We start from the raw sequence: 16,608 nt of genomic DNA on the forward strand, positions 1-16,608 counted from the left end.
CAAGCTTATTCGAGAATGCGTGCATGTATTTGTTTGCATTTAGAGCATCCGTATAGTTTTCTTGTCGTTATTGATGGGTATTCTCCCTTTTTTTTACTACCGCATGTAATATTGATCCTTCTCCTGTGTTCCCGTAAACAAATATTCATTCAGCCATCCATCCATCCAACCTTCCATCCTTATTCAACCACATATTCACCACCTGCCCAATTAACCATCCTTCCGTCTGTCTATATCGTTCATCCATTTCTCTCGCAGGAAAAGTTTGAGGACACACACTCGAGCTTAACTCCATAAGGCTATAGCCAGTCATTTTTTATTCATTTGGAGTTTTGAACACCAAGAGTACAGATAGTACATAATAGACGAATTCCAAAAATAACTCTGCCGGGATTGTATGTGTTGTGAAAGAGTGAATACTTGAACAGTTTAAGGCACGCTTTCCTGCGTAACAATGTAGGTCAATCACTAGCGACCACGTGTGGACACACACCCTTCGCTAGCGCCGTATTTGTTCCCACAGTATTCACTCGTTCACACCCCACACAAGTCTAAAATAGTTGTTTCCGAACATCTATTAACATGACCAAAAAAACACACAAAAAAACCGTTCAAACCCAACTCGAAAAAGTCATGGAGTTATTTCCGAACATCTAATACCATGACCACACAGTTGTTTAGTTTTTATAAATCCAACATTGTTCAAACCAAACGCAAATAAAGAGACATGCAGAGTTTTCATGATGCAGTCAGATTAGAAATGTAATCTCATCAGTTCACGGAGCAGTCGTAGAACGCACACGAGCGGTCCTACAGACCAGAGGTTGCCTACGTGAAGTTGGGACCGTAGGATGGGGTGAAAGTGGTGGGCATGGTAGTGGGTGGCATATTAGTGGCAGCCCCACAGACAGCGGTGTAGTGCTCGGGTCGCTGGACTCCCGGTAAGTCGTAGCTCTGGGGAGGGCACTCGCATCTCATACCGTTCCGATACACAGGAAGTCCAGCACTGATCACCTCCCCTGTCGACGGGATCCGGCAGTTGCGCCCTGCGTGACAGATACGGAGGATGTCATAAAAAAAGAACAAGAAAAAGATAAACGTACAACACACACACACACACACACAAACCTAATGCACAACAACAAACACATTTTTGTTATCTATCGAGGTGAAACAAAAGGTACGAAATGTATCGTGCTAAACAAAGTTTCGCTGATGGAGGAAGTAGGTTTCTTTGCTTGTTTGTTTGCTTAACGCCCAGCCGACCACGAAGGGCCATATCAGGGCGGTGCTTCTTTGACATATAACGTGCGCCACACACAAGACAGAAGTCGCAGCACAGGCTTCATGTCTCACCCAGTCACATTATTCTGACACTGGACCAACCAGTTTGGAAGTAGGTCTGGCAAGCCCTTCGTATGCGGCCATGTACAGCGCTTCGCGGAGTTGCTCTCGCCTGACCCGAACAGGATGGCACGCAGCCGCGGGGTCGGATTGGATGGAATTTGAAATGTTTTTGTGATTTCAACGAGGCTTCTTTCCAGTTGGGTGGCACCCAATTTTGTTTCGTGCCTCGCAGCCCTGGACTCCAGTTGGCAAAGGTAAGGGAGGGAGAACCAAAGGAAACCCGGAGGAGAAGAACAATTGACTCGATAGAAACGAGGGAGCAGGGATGGCACTGGGGCTATCTTGAAAGTCTTTTTTCAGGCAGACCTCAGTGACGGACTCTGGTGACGAGCTGATGAACAGCCCCGAGCAAATAGGACTAATTGAAGCTTCACCGAATCACGCTTTGGACAACACAGTCCGGTTGATGAGGGTCGTGTACGACCCATACTTTTACAGGAATGATTTAACACCTCTTTGCAGAGTATGAGGCGGCCCGAGCAAAGAGCATAGTTCCCAGCAAAGAGGACTCATTTAACCTTCACCGAATCACGCTTTGGACTACAGTCCGGATGATGAGGGTCGTGTACGACCCATACTTTTAAAGAATTGTTTGTTTGTTTAGCGCCCAGCCGACCACGAAGGGCCATATAAGGGCGGACTTTTAAAGAATGATTTAAGGTTAAAAGTATGGGTCGTGTACACGACCCACGCCATCCGAATAGGAATAAACAACGCAAAATCCTGTTTTAATTTCCTATGGGTCGCCTACGATCCACATCATCCGGACTGCCCAGTTCAAATAACGTCATTGTTACAATGTAATTTGTTGGTTTACAAAGATAATCCTTCAGAAAATGGTCGATGAGGTTCCTACGGTGTTTGCGGATTACTTGAAGTCTTACTCAATAACTCCCAATAGTTTCAGAGATACAGACACTTTTCGAAGGCTCTGGGTCGTCCCCAGGACGCACGGTGAAGGTTAAGTAAGTCAAACAAAATAAATCACATACTAAACAAAAACATTCACGGGATCAGCGTTAACGCGCCGAACTTACAAGATCAAAAAGAGACATTCTATTTTGGATAAAATACAAAATGCTTATGCGCTTTGTGCAACGCACATTCATGAAGGTATGACATTTAGAAATCCGATTATAACGCATCACTAACCCTTAGGACAAGTAGCGCAGCATGCCCCAGACGGTTTGAAGGCGTCTACACACATTGGAACCAGACAGTCAGCAACGTAGCACGACGCCTCTCCGCCCCTCGAGCACGAGCAAACAGTGCACGACCCATCGTCATAATAAATCTTCTCCTGTCCTGGGTACAGCTGGTCACCGTGGAATGTCCGACAACCTCCAGGGGTGGTAGTGATGAATGGTGTAGACGTAGGTGGTGACGGTGTGGTCGTAGGTGGTGACGGTGTGGTCGTGGGTGGTGATGGTGGAGTGGCTGTAGATTAGACCAAGAAAAAAGAATAAAACAATGTTGCCGATTCCCAGACAGACATGTTTGTTCTACCCGACCCTAAAACTGTTCGACAAACACAAAGCCACATTCGCCTGTGTGAATTAAGGTAGAGCTACCGACCTTGCCTTATAAGAATTGTGAATATTGCTTTAGTTTAGTAAAAGCTCTGTGCCGTCTCTCGCACTTCAACTTCTCTAACGATCAGAGGTTAACCTAAGCGACACATTAGAGAGTTGCAAGTCGTGTAAAATCCCCAGTAACGTGACTGCATTTACCTCGGGACAGGTATCTTCGAAGGATCCGTGTTCATCTTAGAAACATAGGCTGAGGTGCACGAAGCGAAGCTGGATGGAACGCAGTCGCGGGATCCGATGGTTTCAAATTGAGATTTGTTGTCATTTCAACCAATAAGACGCCTCGGCTTGTTCCTACCCAATTGGGTGGTACTCAGTTTCGCTTCTCGGGGACACTGTATTCAATTCACCTGCTACTTCTGAATTACGACACCGCTATTAAGGTGACGCTGGCAACGTTAGCCAAACATGACATGTGTTAGACATGTGTAGCGAAACAGCAGTTGTAGCTAAAATGGCGCGGTGCTTGTGCGTGCGATCACGTGTGTGTCCTGTGTTTAGCCATTCGTTGATTTTCCTTCTGGTCCAAGCTATAATCGGTAATCTTATTTTTAATCAAGCACTTTCTGCTGTTGGTACCGATAGACAACAAACAAATAAACAAACAAGCAAGCAGGCTAGCAAGCAATTAACCAATCAACCAACCATCCAACCACTAAACGTGCAGATAAACCAAGGCATTGCCTCTTGTATTTTCTTCGACGAATATGCAAACGATAAACTTTCAATAACAGCATGTGATAAAACCAAAAGCAACTGCTTCACTTACCTGCCCTGGGTGTACACGCGTCACAGCTAACAGGACAACTGTCCCTCATCCACACAGGGTTAGAATCGCAGTAGCCCTGCTCTGACCACCATTTGCAATGTTGTTCTGTGTCCACACACTCTGGGGACACAAATTGTAGATCTATTCACAGACACGTTTACAGGTAGATAGGGACGCTGACGGGCACACTCAGACACGCGCTTGCTCGCACACAGAAAAACGCATCCAGACACACCGAACGCGCACACATAGACACACAGCTTCAGACACACAGACACAGCTATAGACAGACAGACAGACAGACAGACAGACAGACAGACAGACAGACAGACACACAGACAGACAGACAGACAGACAGACAGACAGACAGACAGACAGACAGACAGACAGACAGACAGACAGACAGACAGACAGACAGACAGACAGACAGACACACACACACACACACACACACACACACACAGATAATCCAATACAGAAACTACAGAGGTGGTAAGCGAAAAAGCGAAAAGTGCACGCCCTTTCATCTTGGCCTTTTTGATTTGACTGCATTACAGGAATATCCGTCGATATCTGTATACATGAGACAAATACATGCAAAGATCCATGCACATACTAGCTAGTAATACACAGAAATGTGTGCAAAAACAAATGCAGATCAAAGCTGGTAAAACAACCAATCTGTGCGTTCGATTGTCTGTCGGTCGGTCTCTCATCTAGCTGTATCTTACCAGCGTCACAAACTGCGCAGCTCTTCTTGCAGTTTTCCCTCATCCAGACTGGATTTTTCTGACATTCGGCGTTATAGGCCCAGTAACGGCATTGGTTGCTGCTGTCTTCACAGGCTGAAAGGTTAGTGTGAAAAACTGAGTACAAAGTACTCAATGACATTTATGGCGGTTAGGCTGCTGTCCCAAAGCTGCTTTTGTTAAAAGCACCCGAACGCACACACCCTCACACATGGGCACAGACACAACCATAGATACACACGTTGGCAAATGAACTCAAAACCTACAGAAAAGCCAACCAGATACAACGATATACCCCAAATAGATGCACATAAACACCCGTAGACAATTCCTTTTTTCGTGGCATCTTCCTCGGAGAGGATCGCACTATAGTACCCTCTTTTCACCCTCTCTTCACTCTTAACTATTCCACTGTAAATCTCACATATAATACAGCACCGACTAACACTAACTAGTGATGACATTGCGGACAACATTCCCTCTCAAAAACGACAGGATCATCATCTTCCAATTACCACCACCATTGACCAAACTGATCGGACATTTTACATTCACACTCACACAGAAGCTTTGTTCAAAGCGCCGGTCGATCGAAGTATCCTATTTCTTTATCCTTACTGTAGGGTTACTATATTACTACCAAATTGGTGATACGAATCGTTTACACAGGAGGGACTGTACGTCCCTTTAATACTTACGAGGACATTGCGGACAACATTCCCCCTCGGAAACGACAGGATCATCGTACTCTTCCACTGTTAATCTCATACCTAATCAAGCACTAACACTTACGGTCACACTGAGAACAACATTAACTCAGGAGCGACAGGATCTTCTCCCTTCTCCCTTGTTTCTTCTTTCTTCTTCTTCATTCATAGGCTGAAACTCCCACGTTCACTCATTTTTTTTGCACGAGTGGATGTTTATGTGTATCATAGTGACCGTTTTTACCCCGCTATTCAGGCAGCATACGCCGATTTCGGGGGAAGCATGCTGGGTATTTTTGTGTTTCTATAACCCACCGAACTCTGACATGGATTACAGTTTGTTTGTTTATTTGTTGCTTAACGTCCAGCCGACTACGCAGAGCCATATCAGGACGAGGAAGGGGGGGATGAAGGGGGCCACTTGTCAAGCGATTCCTGTTTACAAATGCACTAACCCATTACTTGTGTCCCAGCAGGCTTTAGTAAAACTAAATTAATACCTACTGGAAGATTACCAGTTTCCAGTATGTTAAAATAGGCTTAACCTATCTACTGCTGGACTTACATCAGAACACTAACAGATTAAACTATACATGAATCGCGAGACAAGCGGCAAGAGAAGAGATTTTTGGAAAAAATACAGGTGAATGAGCAAGAAGGCAGAAAAAAGAAAAGAATTCACGAAGAAAAAGAGAGCATGACAGGAAAGAGGAACCAAAAATCTACCTAACAGCAAACTAGAAAGCTCCTGCGGTTCCAAAAACAGGAGGGGCCTTTAATTTCATAACCGCAGTGCCCCACTGCGGGACATGGATTACAGGATCTTGTCCGTTCTCACTTGGTCTTATGCTTGCGTGTTCACCCGAAGGGGGATAATGCACTAGCAGGTCTGCACATAAGTTGACCTGGGAGCTCGGAAAAATCTCCACCCTTTACCCACCAGGCGGCCGGGGCCAGGATTTGATCTCACGACCTTCCGATTAGGAGGCCGATGTCTTATCCACTACGCCCGTCCTCTTCCTCTGTTAATCTCATACATAGTCAAGCACTAACACTTACGAGTACATTGAGGACAGCATTCCCCCTCAGGAACGACCGGGTTGTCGCAAGGAGGCCTCGCACACCCAGCCACGGCACACGCCATCTTGAAGTCATCACCACAGGTGCAGAACGTACAGGGGTCCGGCTTGTAATCGTCCCATGGCTTTAGGCCCGCCAGGATGGTGCCATTCGGCAACTCGCAGCCACGAGTGCTCCCGTCACACTCAGCCTTGGTAGGATCCTGCTGCATGTTGTTCCAGTCCTGCTTCGGGCAGCGGCATTGCACACCGTTGTATGTCACATTCAGTTCTGATCGGATGACCTTTCCCGAAGGCAGCTTGCAATTTTCCCCTGCGTGGAAAAAATCACAAACTGTAGCTTCTCAACCCATGAGCTATCGACAACAATTTACACAAAAGTGAGGTACTTCAGTAACAAAAACCGTCCATTATCTTATCTTTCTTCTCTCCCATTCACAATGTTTAAACAATTTATTCAGTAAATGTAAAGGGTGACATTCAATACGACGGAGGGACTTAGGACCGTATAATTATAAGAAGCTATTACATTCTAACAGGAATTATAGCTCAATGGAGACCATTTGCTATTTAGACCTACTTCATTTCAAAAGTGAGATACCTCAAATGAGCAATACTTCAATATCACATCCGTTTGTTAAGACACATTGCTTCTTGAATCTTGCACGGATGTTCTCCTAGCTTTTGAATGCCTTGTATCAACTTTGTCAACGAAATGTCAACGGAAGGATGTCTCCGTGTGATCAGCCCGTACCCGTTCCTTGTGAACCCCTTCTCAGCGTCTCTGAACTCTTCGGAGCATACCGGACACTCCTTACTTGAGTGCTATGGAACAGTGTTTATTCCCCCCTCTGCTTCTTTACATCTGTAAACTGCAAGGGGTGTTTATTTTTTGGTAAACACCCAGCAACAAAAACATGAAAAGAACACAAAAGTATCTGTATTGCCTCAGCAGAAAAACAGCATAACTATGTACTTGATGTTATTCCATACCAAATAAACTGCTGTAAAGTGTTAGCAGAATTGAATGATTGTTCACGGGACTCTTCAACCGCGCATTAATCCAGTGCTTGTGCAGGTAGACTGGCAGAGTGATTAGGACTCGATCAAACTGTGGCACATAACACCGTTTTTCTGTGAAAATCTGAAGAAAGGAGGAATAGTCTACATTGGTTACATACCTCGTCTCAGTGAATATTAAAAGAAATGGTCGAAGTTCGCGGTCATGAAAAACCTCGCTGAAGCTCGCATTTTTCATGATCCGCTAACTTCGAGCATTTCTGATTAATATTCACTGAGACTCGGCATGTAACCTCTACGTAACTGTTACCATTAGTATAGATCCCCAACAAAATGTCCAGAAGAGAACATAATATAAGCTGTGGAAGCACACTCCAATCAAGATTTTAATTATTATGTACCAATTGATGGACGACATTACCTCCCGCCAAACTTGTTATTCTCTCCGGTACCAGGAGATTGGTTCCGGCTAACTCATTTACTCTATTGAATATTTCGTTTGCATTTAGAGCGCTTACGTACCTTGTGTAATACGTATACTAAGTGAGCAAAGCAACGACGTCAGTTTAATCACTCACCGTTGGGACAACTTCTGCAACAAGCACCATTACGTCGTACAGGGTCCACACACCTCGGGGGAAAGAAACAGTCTCCTATCATGGTAGACACTTCTCCCGGTTTCTCGCACGTGTAGATCTCACAGGACAGCTCGGAGGTATACTGCTTAGACTGACCGACTGCCAACTGGTCGCCTTTCCTAGTAACACATCCCCCGGGCGTTGTCGTCATCATCGGCGTTGTCATCCTTGTTGTGTCCGGTGGTAGTTGCGGTCCTGTTGTCGGTGGAGGTGGTTGTTCCGTTGTCAACGCTGACATTGCTTGGGCGACCGTAAAGATGGCCACCGTTGTCAACAGCCGAAGCATGGTGAAGTATGTAGCCATTGTAGCGTCAGTTGTAACCACAATGCGGGCTTTCTGCTGAATCTTGATGTAAAAAGAAAGAAAGAAAGAAAAGATAATGAGATGAACAGTAAAATGTCCCTTTTAGTCCAACTTGGAGTGTTTTTGTTTTTTGTACAGCGATGTACACACTGATCCAGAGTCAACGACTCAGTATCGGTTTGACAGGCAAAAAGGCAGGACTCGTGTTTACGGTCGAGGCGAAGAAGTGTCTGCACCGTGCTCCCGTGGTGAGAAAATGACTTGAGAGTTTTCTCCCGTGAGGCTCTCTGTGAATTGTGTATTCATCTGTTGTGAATTGACCTGAACCAGTGTTCAATGTGGACGGCTACTCAACAATTGCGAGTGCTTAAAACACGAACAGTCGGTGTTTAGTTTTTTTCCACGTGAGACAGGCAAGTGTATTGTGTGGTGTTTTTGTGTGAGCACTATGACATGGCTGCGAAGAAGAACAAGAAAAGAAAGGTGAAAGACACGAGTAACGTGAGCAACAGGGACTTAGAAAACAGTGACAGTGCGACATTGCCTGGCAAACAGAGCGAAATTGAGGCGAGTCAAAATGCAGTTTTGGAAAAACTGGACCACATTGATATAAAAATAGACGGTAACAAAACTGCCTTGTCAGAAACAAAATCGAATGTTTAAGTTGAGAGACTACACTCTGAAATCTTTGAACTTCAGCGAGTGGACAACTGCGCGCTAAACTGAGAAACTACAACAGACAGAGAAAAAATGCACTGTTTCACACGATGAAGTAAGAGTGTCTGCGAAAGTGTTCTGATGTAGAACGGGAAAAAAGAAATGACCTAGATCAGTATGGTAGACGGGCCATGTTGCACTGTGTGAAACTAGGTCCTGATAGCAGCAAAGAAAACGCACAGGAGTGTAAAACAAGGGTCCTGAATGTGATTGACAACAAACTAGGACTGACACATAATTATCAGCTATCAAAACACAGAGTCGGTCACTACTCCGCGGGTTTTCACAGACAAGTGATTGTTAAGTTTGTGTCAAGGAGGCACAGAAACGAAGCGATGCAAGCGAGAAGAAAACTTTCTTTCTTTCTTTATTTATTTGGTGTTTAACGTCGTTTTCAACCGTTCAAAGTTATATCGCGACGGGGAAAGGGGGGAGATGGGATAGAGCCACTTGTTAATTGTTTCTTGTTCACAAAAGCACTAATAAAAAAATTGCTCCAGGGGCTTGCAACGTAGTACAATATATGACCTTACTGGCAGAATGCAAGTTTCCAGTACAAAGGACTTAACATTTCTTACATACTGCTTGACTAAAATCTTTACAAACATTGACTATATTCTATACAAGAAACACTTAACAAGGGTAAAAGGAGAAACAGAATCCGTTAGTCGCCTCTTACGACATGCTGGGTAGCATCGGGTAAATTCTTTCTCGTCCCAACCAATATGGGACTCCCCCAAACCCGCGGGGGGTGTCCGGGGACATCATTTTCAGGAACTCTCATGTAAAATTTCATAAAGATCGGTACAATAGTTTGGTCTGAATCGCTCTACACACACACACACGCACAGACACAGACAGACAGACAGACAGACACACACACACACACACACACACACACACACACACACACACACACACACACACACATACACCACGACCCTTGTCTCGATTCCCCCATTATGTTAAAACATTTAGTCAAAACTTGACTAAATGTAAAAAGGAGATATGGGATCGCCGCCCTGTCCACAGCCTCTTCCTACATAGGGCTTGGCTGACCGTTTACTAATACAGTCGACTTAATATTTAAATAAAACGTCTTTATCCACCTCAAAATATCATTTTTAATGGTAAACTAAGAGGCGACTAACGGTTCTGTTTCTCCTTTTACCCTTGTTAAGTGTTTCTTGTATAGAATAATCAATGTTTCTAAAGATTTTAGTCAAGCAGTATGTAAAAAATGTTAAGTCCTTTGTACTAGAAACTTGCATTCTCCCTGCTTTTGTGAACAAGAAACAATTAACAAGTGGCTCTATCCCATCTCCCCCCTTTCCCCTATCCCATTTCCCATCTTTCCCCGTCGCGATATAACCTTGAATGGTTGAAAACGACGTTAAACACCAAATAAAGAAAGAAAGAAAGTATCCCCGAACGTGTTTTTCTTTTTTTTTTTATAAATACTTTTGATGACGTCATATCCGTCATATCCGGCTACCCCCCGCGGGTTAGGGGGAGTCCCATATTGGTTGGGACTAGAAAGAATTTACCCGATGCTACCCAGCATGTCGTAAGAGGCGACTAATGGTTCTGTTTCTTCTCTTCTTTTGTCTTATTTCTGCCTTACCAGTCCTTTCACCTATATTTCCTTCCAAGAAAACTCTCCCTACTATTCACTGCAGTTTTCCAATTCTTTTCTTGTTGTCTTATTTCTACCTGACTGGATCCATCACCTTTATTTCACTTACCAAAAGTCTTCTTTTCCACATCCTTATTTCTCTGCACCCCGCATGTCGTATGAGGCGACTAACGGATTCTGTTTCTCCTTTAACCCTTGTTAAGTGGTTCTTGTATAGAATATAGTCAATGTTTGTAAAGATTTTAGTCAAGCAGTATGTAGTCTATGTAATAAATGTTTAGTCCTTTGTACTGGAAACTTGCATTCTCCCAGTAAGGTCATATATTGTACTACGTTGCAAGTCCCTGGAGCAATTTTTTGATTAGTGCTTTTGTGAACAAGAAACACTTAACAAGTGGCTCTATCCCATCTCCCCCCTTTCCCCTATCCCATCTCCCCCTTTCCCTCGTCGCAATATAACCTTCGTGGTTGAAAACGACGTTAAACACCAAATAAAGAAAAGTAAAGTCATATCCGGCTTTTTGTAAAAGTTGAGGCGGCACTGTCACACCCTCATTTTTCAATCAAATTGATTGACATTTTTGTAAAGCAATCTTCGACGAAGGCCGGACTTCCGTATTGCATTTCAGCTTGGTGGCTTAAAAATTAATTGATGACTTTGGTCATTAAAAATCTGAACATTGTTATAATTTTTTTCATATAAAGCGATCCAAGTTTACGTTCATCTTATTCTACATCATTTCCTGATTCCAAAAACATATAAATATGTTATATTTGGATTAAAAACAAGCTCTGAAAATTAAAAATATAAAAATTATGATCAAAATTAAATTTCCGAAATCGATTCAAAAACAATTTCATCTTATTCCTTGTCGGTTCCTGATTCAAAAAACATATAGATATGATATGTTTGGATTAAAAACACACTCAGAAAGTTAAAACGAAGAGAGGTACAGACAAGCGTGCTATGCAGCACAGCGAAACCACTACCGCGCTGAACAGGCTCGTCAGTTTCACTCCGTTACTGCACAAGCGGCGGACTACGGTCATTGTGAAAAATTGCAGTGCGTTCAGTTTCATTCTGTGAGTTCCACAGCTTGACTAAATGTAGTAATTTCGCCTTACGCGACTTGTTTGTTTATTTTGTGTGCCGAAATATTTTCACTTATGATTAAGGAAACAAAAAATGAAGGGAATTGTTATCGGTAAAACAGAATTTAAGTTGTCACAATTCGCCGACGATACTGAATTATTTCAAAGAGGAGATATGAAGACGTTTGAGGAAACAATGAACATATTAAACGATTTTGGAAATAAATTGGGTGAATATTGATAGGACAGCAATTGTTTGGTTAGGATGTAATATAAATAGTGATGTAAGGTACATGCCACACCTTGATTTTGAATGGAACCCCCCAAAGTTTAAAATAGTAGGTATTTGGTTTATGAGTGTTTCAAAGAATTGTGTACACATGCATTTTGATATGCAGTTTCAAGCAGTAAAACGATTATTTTTATTTGGTCTAAGAGGTTGATAACCCCTTTAGGTAGAATAGCAGTTTTGAAATCCTGAATATTGTCCAAGCTTGTAGATTTGTGGATGTTGTTGCCAAACCCTCCAGACAAGTTTGTAAATAATTAACAGACAATGATTTTTGATTTTGTGTGGAATCGAAAACGTGATCAGATTAGTAGAAATGTTGTTGTCAAAAGTGTTAAGGATGGTGGTGGCCTTGTTGTTCCTCACGTTAAGACGTATATGTCAGTCCTGACATTGACCTGGATAAAAAAAAATGTTGCGGTTCACGGTCCACAAATGGAAAGTTTTAACAGCTGCTTTATATCACGATGTGAAGACAATTGATGTGTGTGGTCCTAGTCTTTATAGAGGTGAACAACATTGTAATAGTTTTTGGAAGGATGTGTTTAATGTATATGAACAGTTTCGGTATAAAATAGATTTAGAAACCTCCAAAGAAGTATTAGCAAGACCAATTGTTTTTAATAATAATATTAAGATTGCCCAAAAGACTCGTTTTTTTCAGAATTGGTTTGATAACAACATTTATTTCATTGGTCAGTTGGTTAATGACGATGGAAGTTTTTATACCTATAACGAGTTTTGTGAAAAGTATCAAATCAGAACGATTTTTTTTAGTTATTTAGGATGTGTTGGAGCAATTAAAAAATACATAAAAACGTTTGATATTGTTTTGGAGAATAATAGTATGATTGATGGTATTAAATCCGTGGCAGTCATTCATTCCCCAATGAAAGGAGCAAAATTGAATTATGAAAAATTATTACCGGATGGAAAGCGTCCAAATTGTTGTACAAAATGGGAAGGTAAATTAGAACGCGATGTTGATTGGACGTTATGTTTTAAGTATGTAACGAACATTTCTCAAGTGAAACTTAAATGGTTTCAACTCGGAGTATTGCATAGGATTTTGGCAACAACTGTAATATTAATACAAATTGGAGTAGTTGAAGACGTGGTGTGTCATTTATGCCGAGATGAGAGAGATAGCATTCAACATTTTTTGTGGATGTGTCGTTATGTACGTTCATTTTGTCACATTGTTGAGAACATTTCCTTTAATGAAAAGTTTATTTTGTTTGGTAATGATCAATATCTTAAAAGTAGTAAAGTTTTTGATTTAATAATATTGAATGTCAATTTTTTTATTTACAAGTGTAAGTATGCAAAAGTTGCTCCTACACTGGTAGCATTTCAAAGATATTTGCGAAAACGGTATGTGGTAGAGGAATAAGGTAAAGGTAAGGTAAACAGAAAACGACACAAGCAAGCCCAAACGTGTCCACACTTTCTAATTGTTAGACAATAATCCCACAACAACGAAAAATCAAACGTACCTCCTTTTCGCTGCGCAGATTGATCAAGACTGTGGCTTATACATCACTTCTCTCCCTTTTGTAGTTTCACGAAGCCAAATTGCGTTGCTGTATTCAGTCCTGCCACGCTAATATAAAGTTGTACATGTATGTTTTATTCCCGTCAAGTGCTATAAGAAAACAAGAATACAGAAAAAAACCGTGAGAAGTAACAGGTTTTCTTTTGACTTGACGCGGTGAACAGCGGTGCCGAATTTATGTACATATAGTAACATTTCTGATTAATTACTATTTAAATGTGGACACAGATGCGTGTCGGCTCTGTCAATGAAAGAAAAACTCCCTGAACATGACCGGACCAACCTACTCAGAATGACCATAAACTGGTAACGCATGAAGGGTTTTATATGCGTCGACGTTAAGATTTCCATCATAATGTAAGGAAATGAACATGTCAAAACGAATAAACGATAGTGTATCAAAAGAACAGAAACTTAAAAAAATAGTATACATCGGATTCATTCTGAGTACGCCGTCGAAAAATTACCTAAATCGGATTATTAGTATCTGATTGTTATTCTCAGATTAAGACAAACGGAACTGATGTTAACAAATTCAGACGGCGTTTATAAATATGGTACATGTATGGCCTTTAACGAAGCAGACTTAACATTTTCGCCTGAGTCACACCAACAAAGATAATCAATTAGGATAGTCCCTTGTGAAAGATAAATACTCGTGCATCACGTACTCGTAACCGCAACACGGTGGCCTGGTGGTAAGGCGTCCGCCCATGCAATGAGCGGGAGGTCGTGGGCTTGAACCCCGGCCGGGTCATACCTAAGACTTTAAAATTGGCAATCTAGTGGCTGCTCCGCTTGGCGTCTGGCATTATGGGGTTAGTGCTAGGACTGGTTGGTCCGGTGTCAGAATAATGTGACTGGGTGAGACTGTAAACCTGTGCTGCGACTTCTGTCTTGTGTGTGGCGCACGTTAAATGTCAAAGCAGCACCGCCCTGATATAACCCTTCGTCAGTGGTGGACTGGGCGTTAAACAAACAAACAAACAAACAAAATCACGTACTCGTTGTTCACGTGGTTCAGACACACCCAGTGACTGTCAGATGGGAAGTTTGACTCAAAATAAGCAAGAGTACTCAATCTTTCACAGCCCATACAAACACGAGAGTTCTTTGTGCCCAAACACCCTTTCAACAGGGACGTTCAATATCGCTTGTCGTCGTGTTCTGCCCACGTTGTTTTTTTCTCTCAACAGAATGTGATGCGGAGAGTGAAAGTGAACGTGAGAGCGTGCAAAAGAAATAAAGCGGGTGATCGTAACATCCATTATGACAACACAGCACGTGCCGTACGTCATTCCTTCAATTTTCATCCTGATGAAGTGAACACCGGTTTTTTGGTGTTGTTGCTGTCATGTCACTTTTAATCGGTGTTCTCATAGAGACACGGATATTCCCTCAGAAGGCGAATGAAACGGACGGTACCGTTCTGTCCTCCACCACCGCTGTCTCACAGTGCCTTGTCGACTAAAACTTCATGTTACCTGAAATACCTGCGGTTGGTCGACCAGCTTTCAATTAGAACGTGAAATAAGGTGGTTGTATCCTTTCGACGCGACAAGTCAGCGAAAGCCCAAGCAAGTTATGGCCTTTTCGGCAGCGATACTTGCTGTTTTGGCTTCAGCGATATAACAACCCGTGAACGGCGCAATTGTGTGTGCGTGCATGCGTGTGTGTTAGTTCACGCACGCGTGTGTGTGTGTGTGTAAGCCTGTTAGCTTCCAAGGCCAAGTATAATAACCTCGTGACCCTTGTGTTGAACATATGACACGAGTGACTGCAGGTCAGATGTGATGAAAGCAAATATCAAGCGCAGGCGATGGCCTTTTTGGCAGCGATACTTGCGGTTTTGGCTTTTTAACAGCGCATATCACAACCCGTGAATGGCGCAATTAGTGTCAACCGCCTCCCGATTACACCTGTTATTTCGTGAAGAGACTCTCATGTTGTGGTTGTGTGTGTGTGTGTGTGTGTGTGTGTGTGTGTGTGTGTGTGTGTGTATGTGTGTGTGCTTATGTGTGTGTGTGTGTGTGTGTGGATGTGTGTCTGTGTGCTTGTGTGTGTGTGTGTGTGTGTGTGTGCTTGTTTTTGGGAATGTGTGTGTGTGTGTGTGTGTGTGCGTGGGTATGTGTATGTGTGTGTGTGTGTGTGTGTATGTGCGTGTAGTGTGTGTGTGTATGTGCGTGTGTGTGTGTGTTTGTGCGGTCCTTGTTAGCTTCCAAGCCCTGTGGGCCTAAAGCAAAGTAAAATAACTTCGTGACCCTTGTGGTAAACATTTAACAGGAGTGAATGCAGGTCACATGTGATGCAAGCAAATATCAAGTGCAGGTGACATAACTGTGACAAGCTTTGACCCCCCCCCCCCCCCCCCCCCGTGTGTATAAACGTGTATATCGTCGTGATGTATAATTATATGTGAAGTATTGAACAATACACTGAGTGTCGTTTTCCCTGGTTTTCTGTATGTGGTAGAATGAACACCGATGCGTGAGTAACACTGCAAGTCCGACTTGTGTTTGATGCGCGGCAACTTGCAATACTGTTATTGAAATCCATTTTACGGAGTATGCCATGTACGAAGCTTTCCTTGTGAATACATGTGAAACCCTATTCAACGACGTCCTGCGAGCTACCGATTCCCTATATTTATCAATAACAGCTATTGTGTTTTCAGCGTAGCAATAGGGCCCGATATTTAGACGAGACAAGTATAATGCCGACGAGTCAAAGACGAGTCGCATTATACTTGTTCGAGTCTAAATATCGGACCCTATTGCTACGATGAAAACACAATAGCGTTTATATAGCTATTCTGACATTAAATTCTGTGTTAAAATCATGTTTTTGTCAGCAACAAGTACCAGAATGGTCCATGTCGTTGATTGCAGACGACAGTTCCCTTTCCGCATGAAGCCACGGAAATAACCGAACATTGAAAAACCCACGGACATGTATTACGGAGAAAACTCGAGATAACCGGATTATTAGCATTACGTCAATATGCTAGGAATCATATGACGTCATGACGTATCATGCTTGCCTACGTATATTGTATGT

The 16,608-nt window shown here is 42.7% G+C and overlaps 1 protein-coding gene across 1 annotated transcript; it reads right to left on the reverse strand.

Annotated features, from left to right (window-relative positions):
• Window positions 1–279: 279 nt before the first annotated feature.
• LOC138982112 (kielin/chordin-like protein) lies at window positions 280–13,618 on the reverse strand. Its single transcript, XM_070355339.1, has 7 exons — window positions 13,493–13,618; window positions 7,899–8,304; window positions 6,281–6,613; window positions 4,497–4,610; window positions 3,766–3,885; window positions 2,560–2,844; window positions 280–1,046 (listed from the first exon to the last, which is right to left on the reverse strand). The coding sequence occupies exons 2-7, from the start codon at window positions 8,260–8,262 to the stop codon at window positions 829–831; spliced, it is 1,434 nt and encodes a 477-aa protein (XP_070211440.1). The 5' UTR covers window positions 8,263–8,304; window positions 13,493–13,618; the 3' UTR covers window positions 280–828.
• Between the last annotated feature and the right edge of the window lie 2,990 nt (window positions 13,619–16,608).

This window comes from Littorina saxatilis, linkage group LG12 (assembly GCF_037325665.1).
Source record: "Littorina saxatilis isolate snail1 linkage group LG12, US_GU_Lsax_2.0, whole genome shotgun sequence".
In the NCBI taxonomy this organism is placed as follows: domain Eukaryota; kingdom Metazoa; phylum Mollusca; class Gastropoda; order Littorinimorpha; family Littorinidae; genus Littorina; species Littorina saxatilis.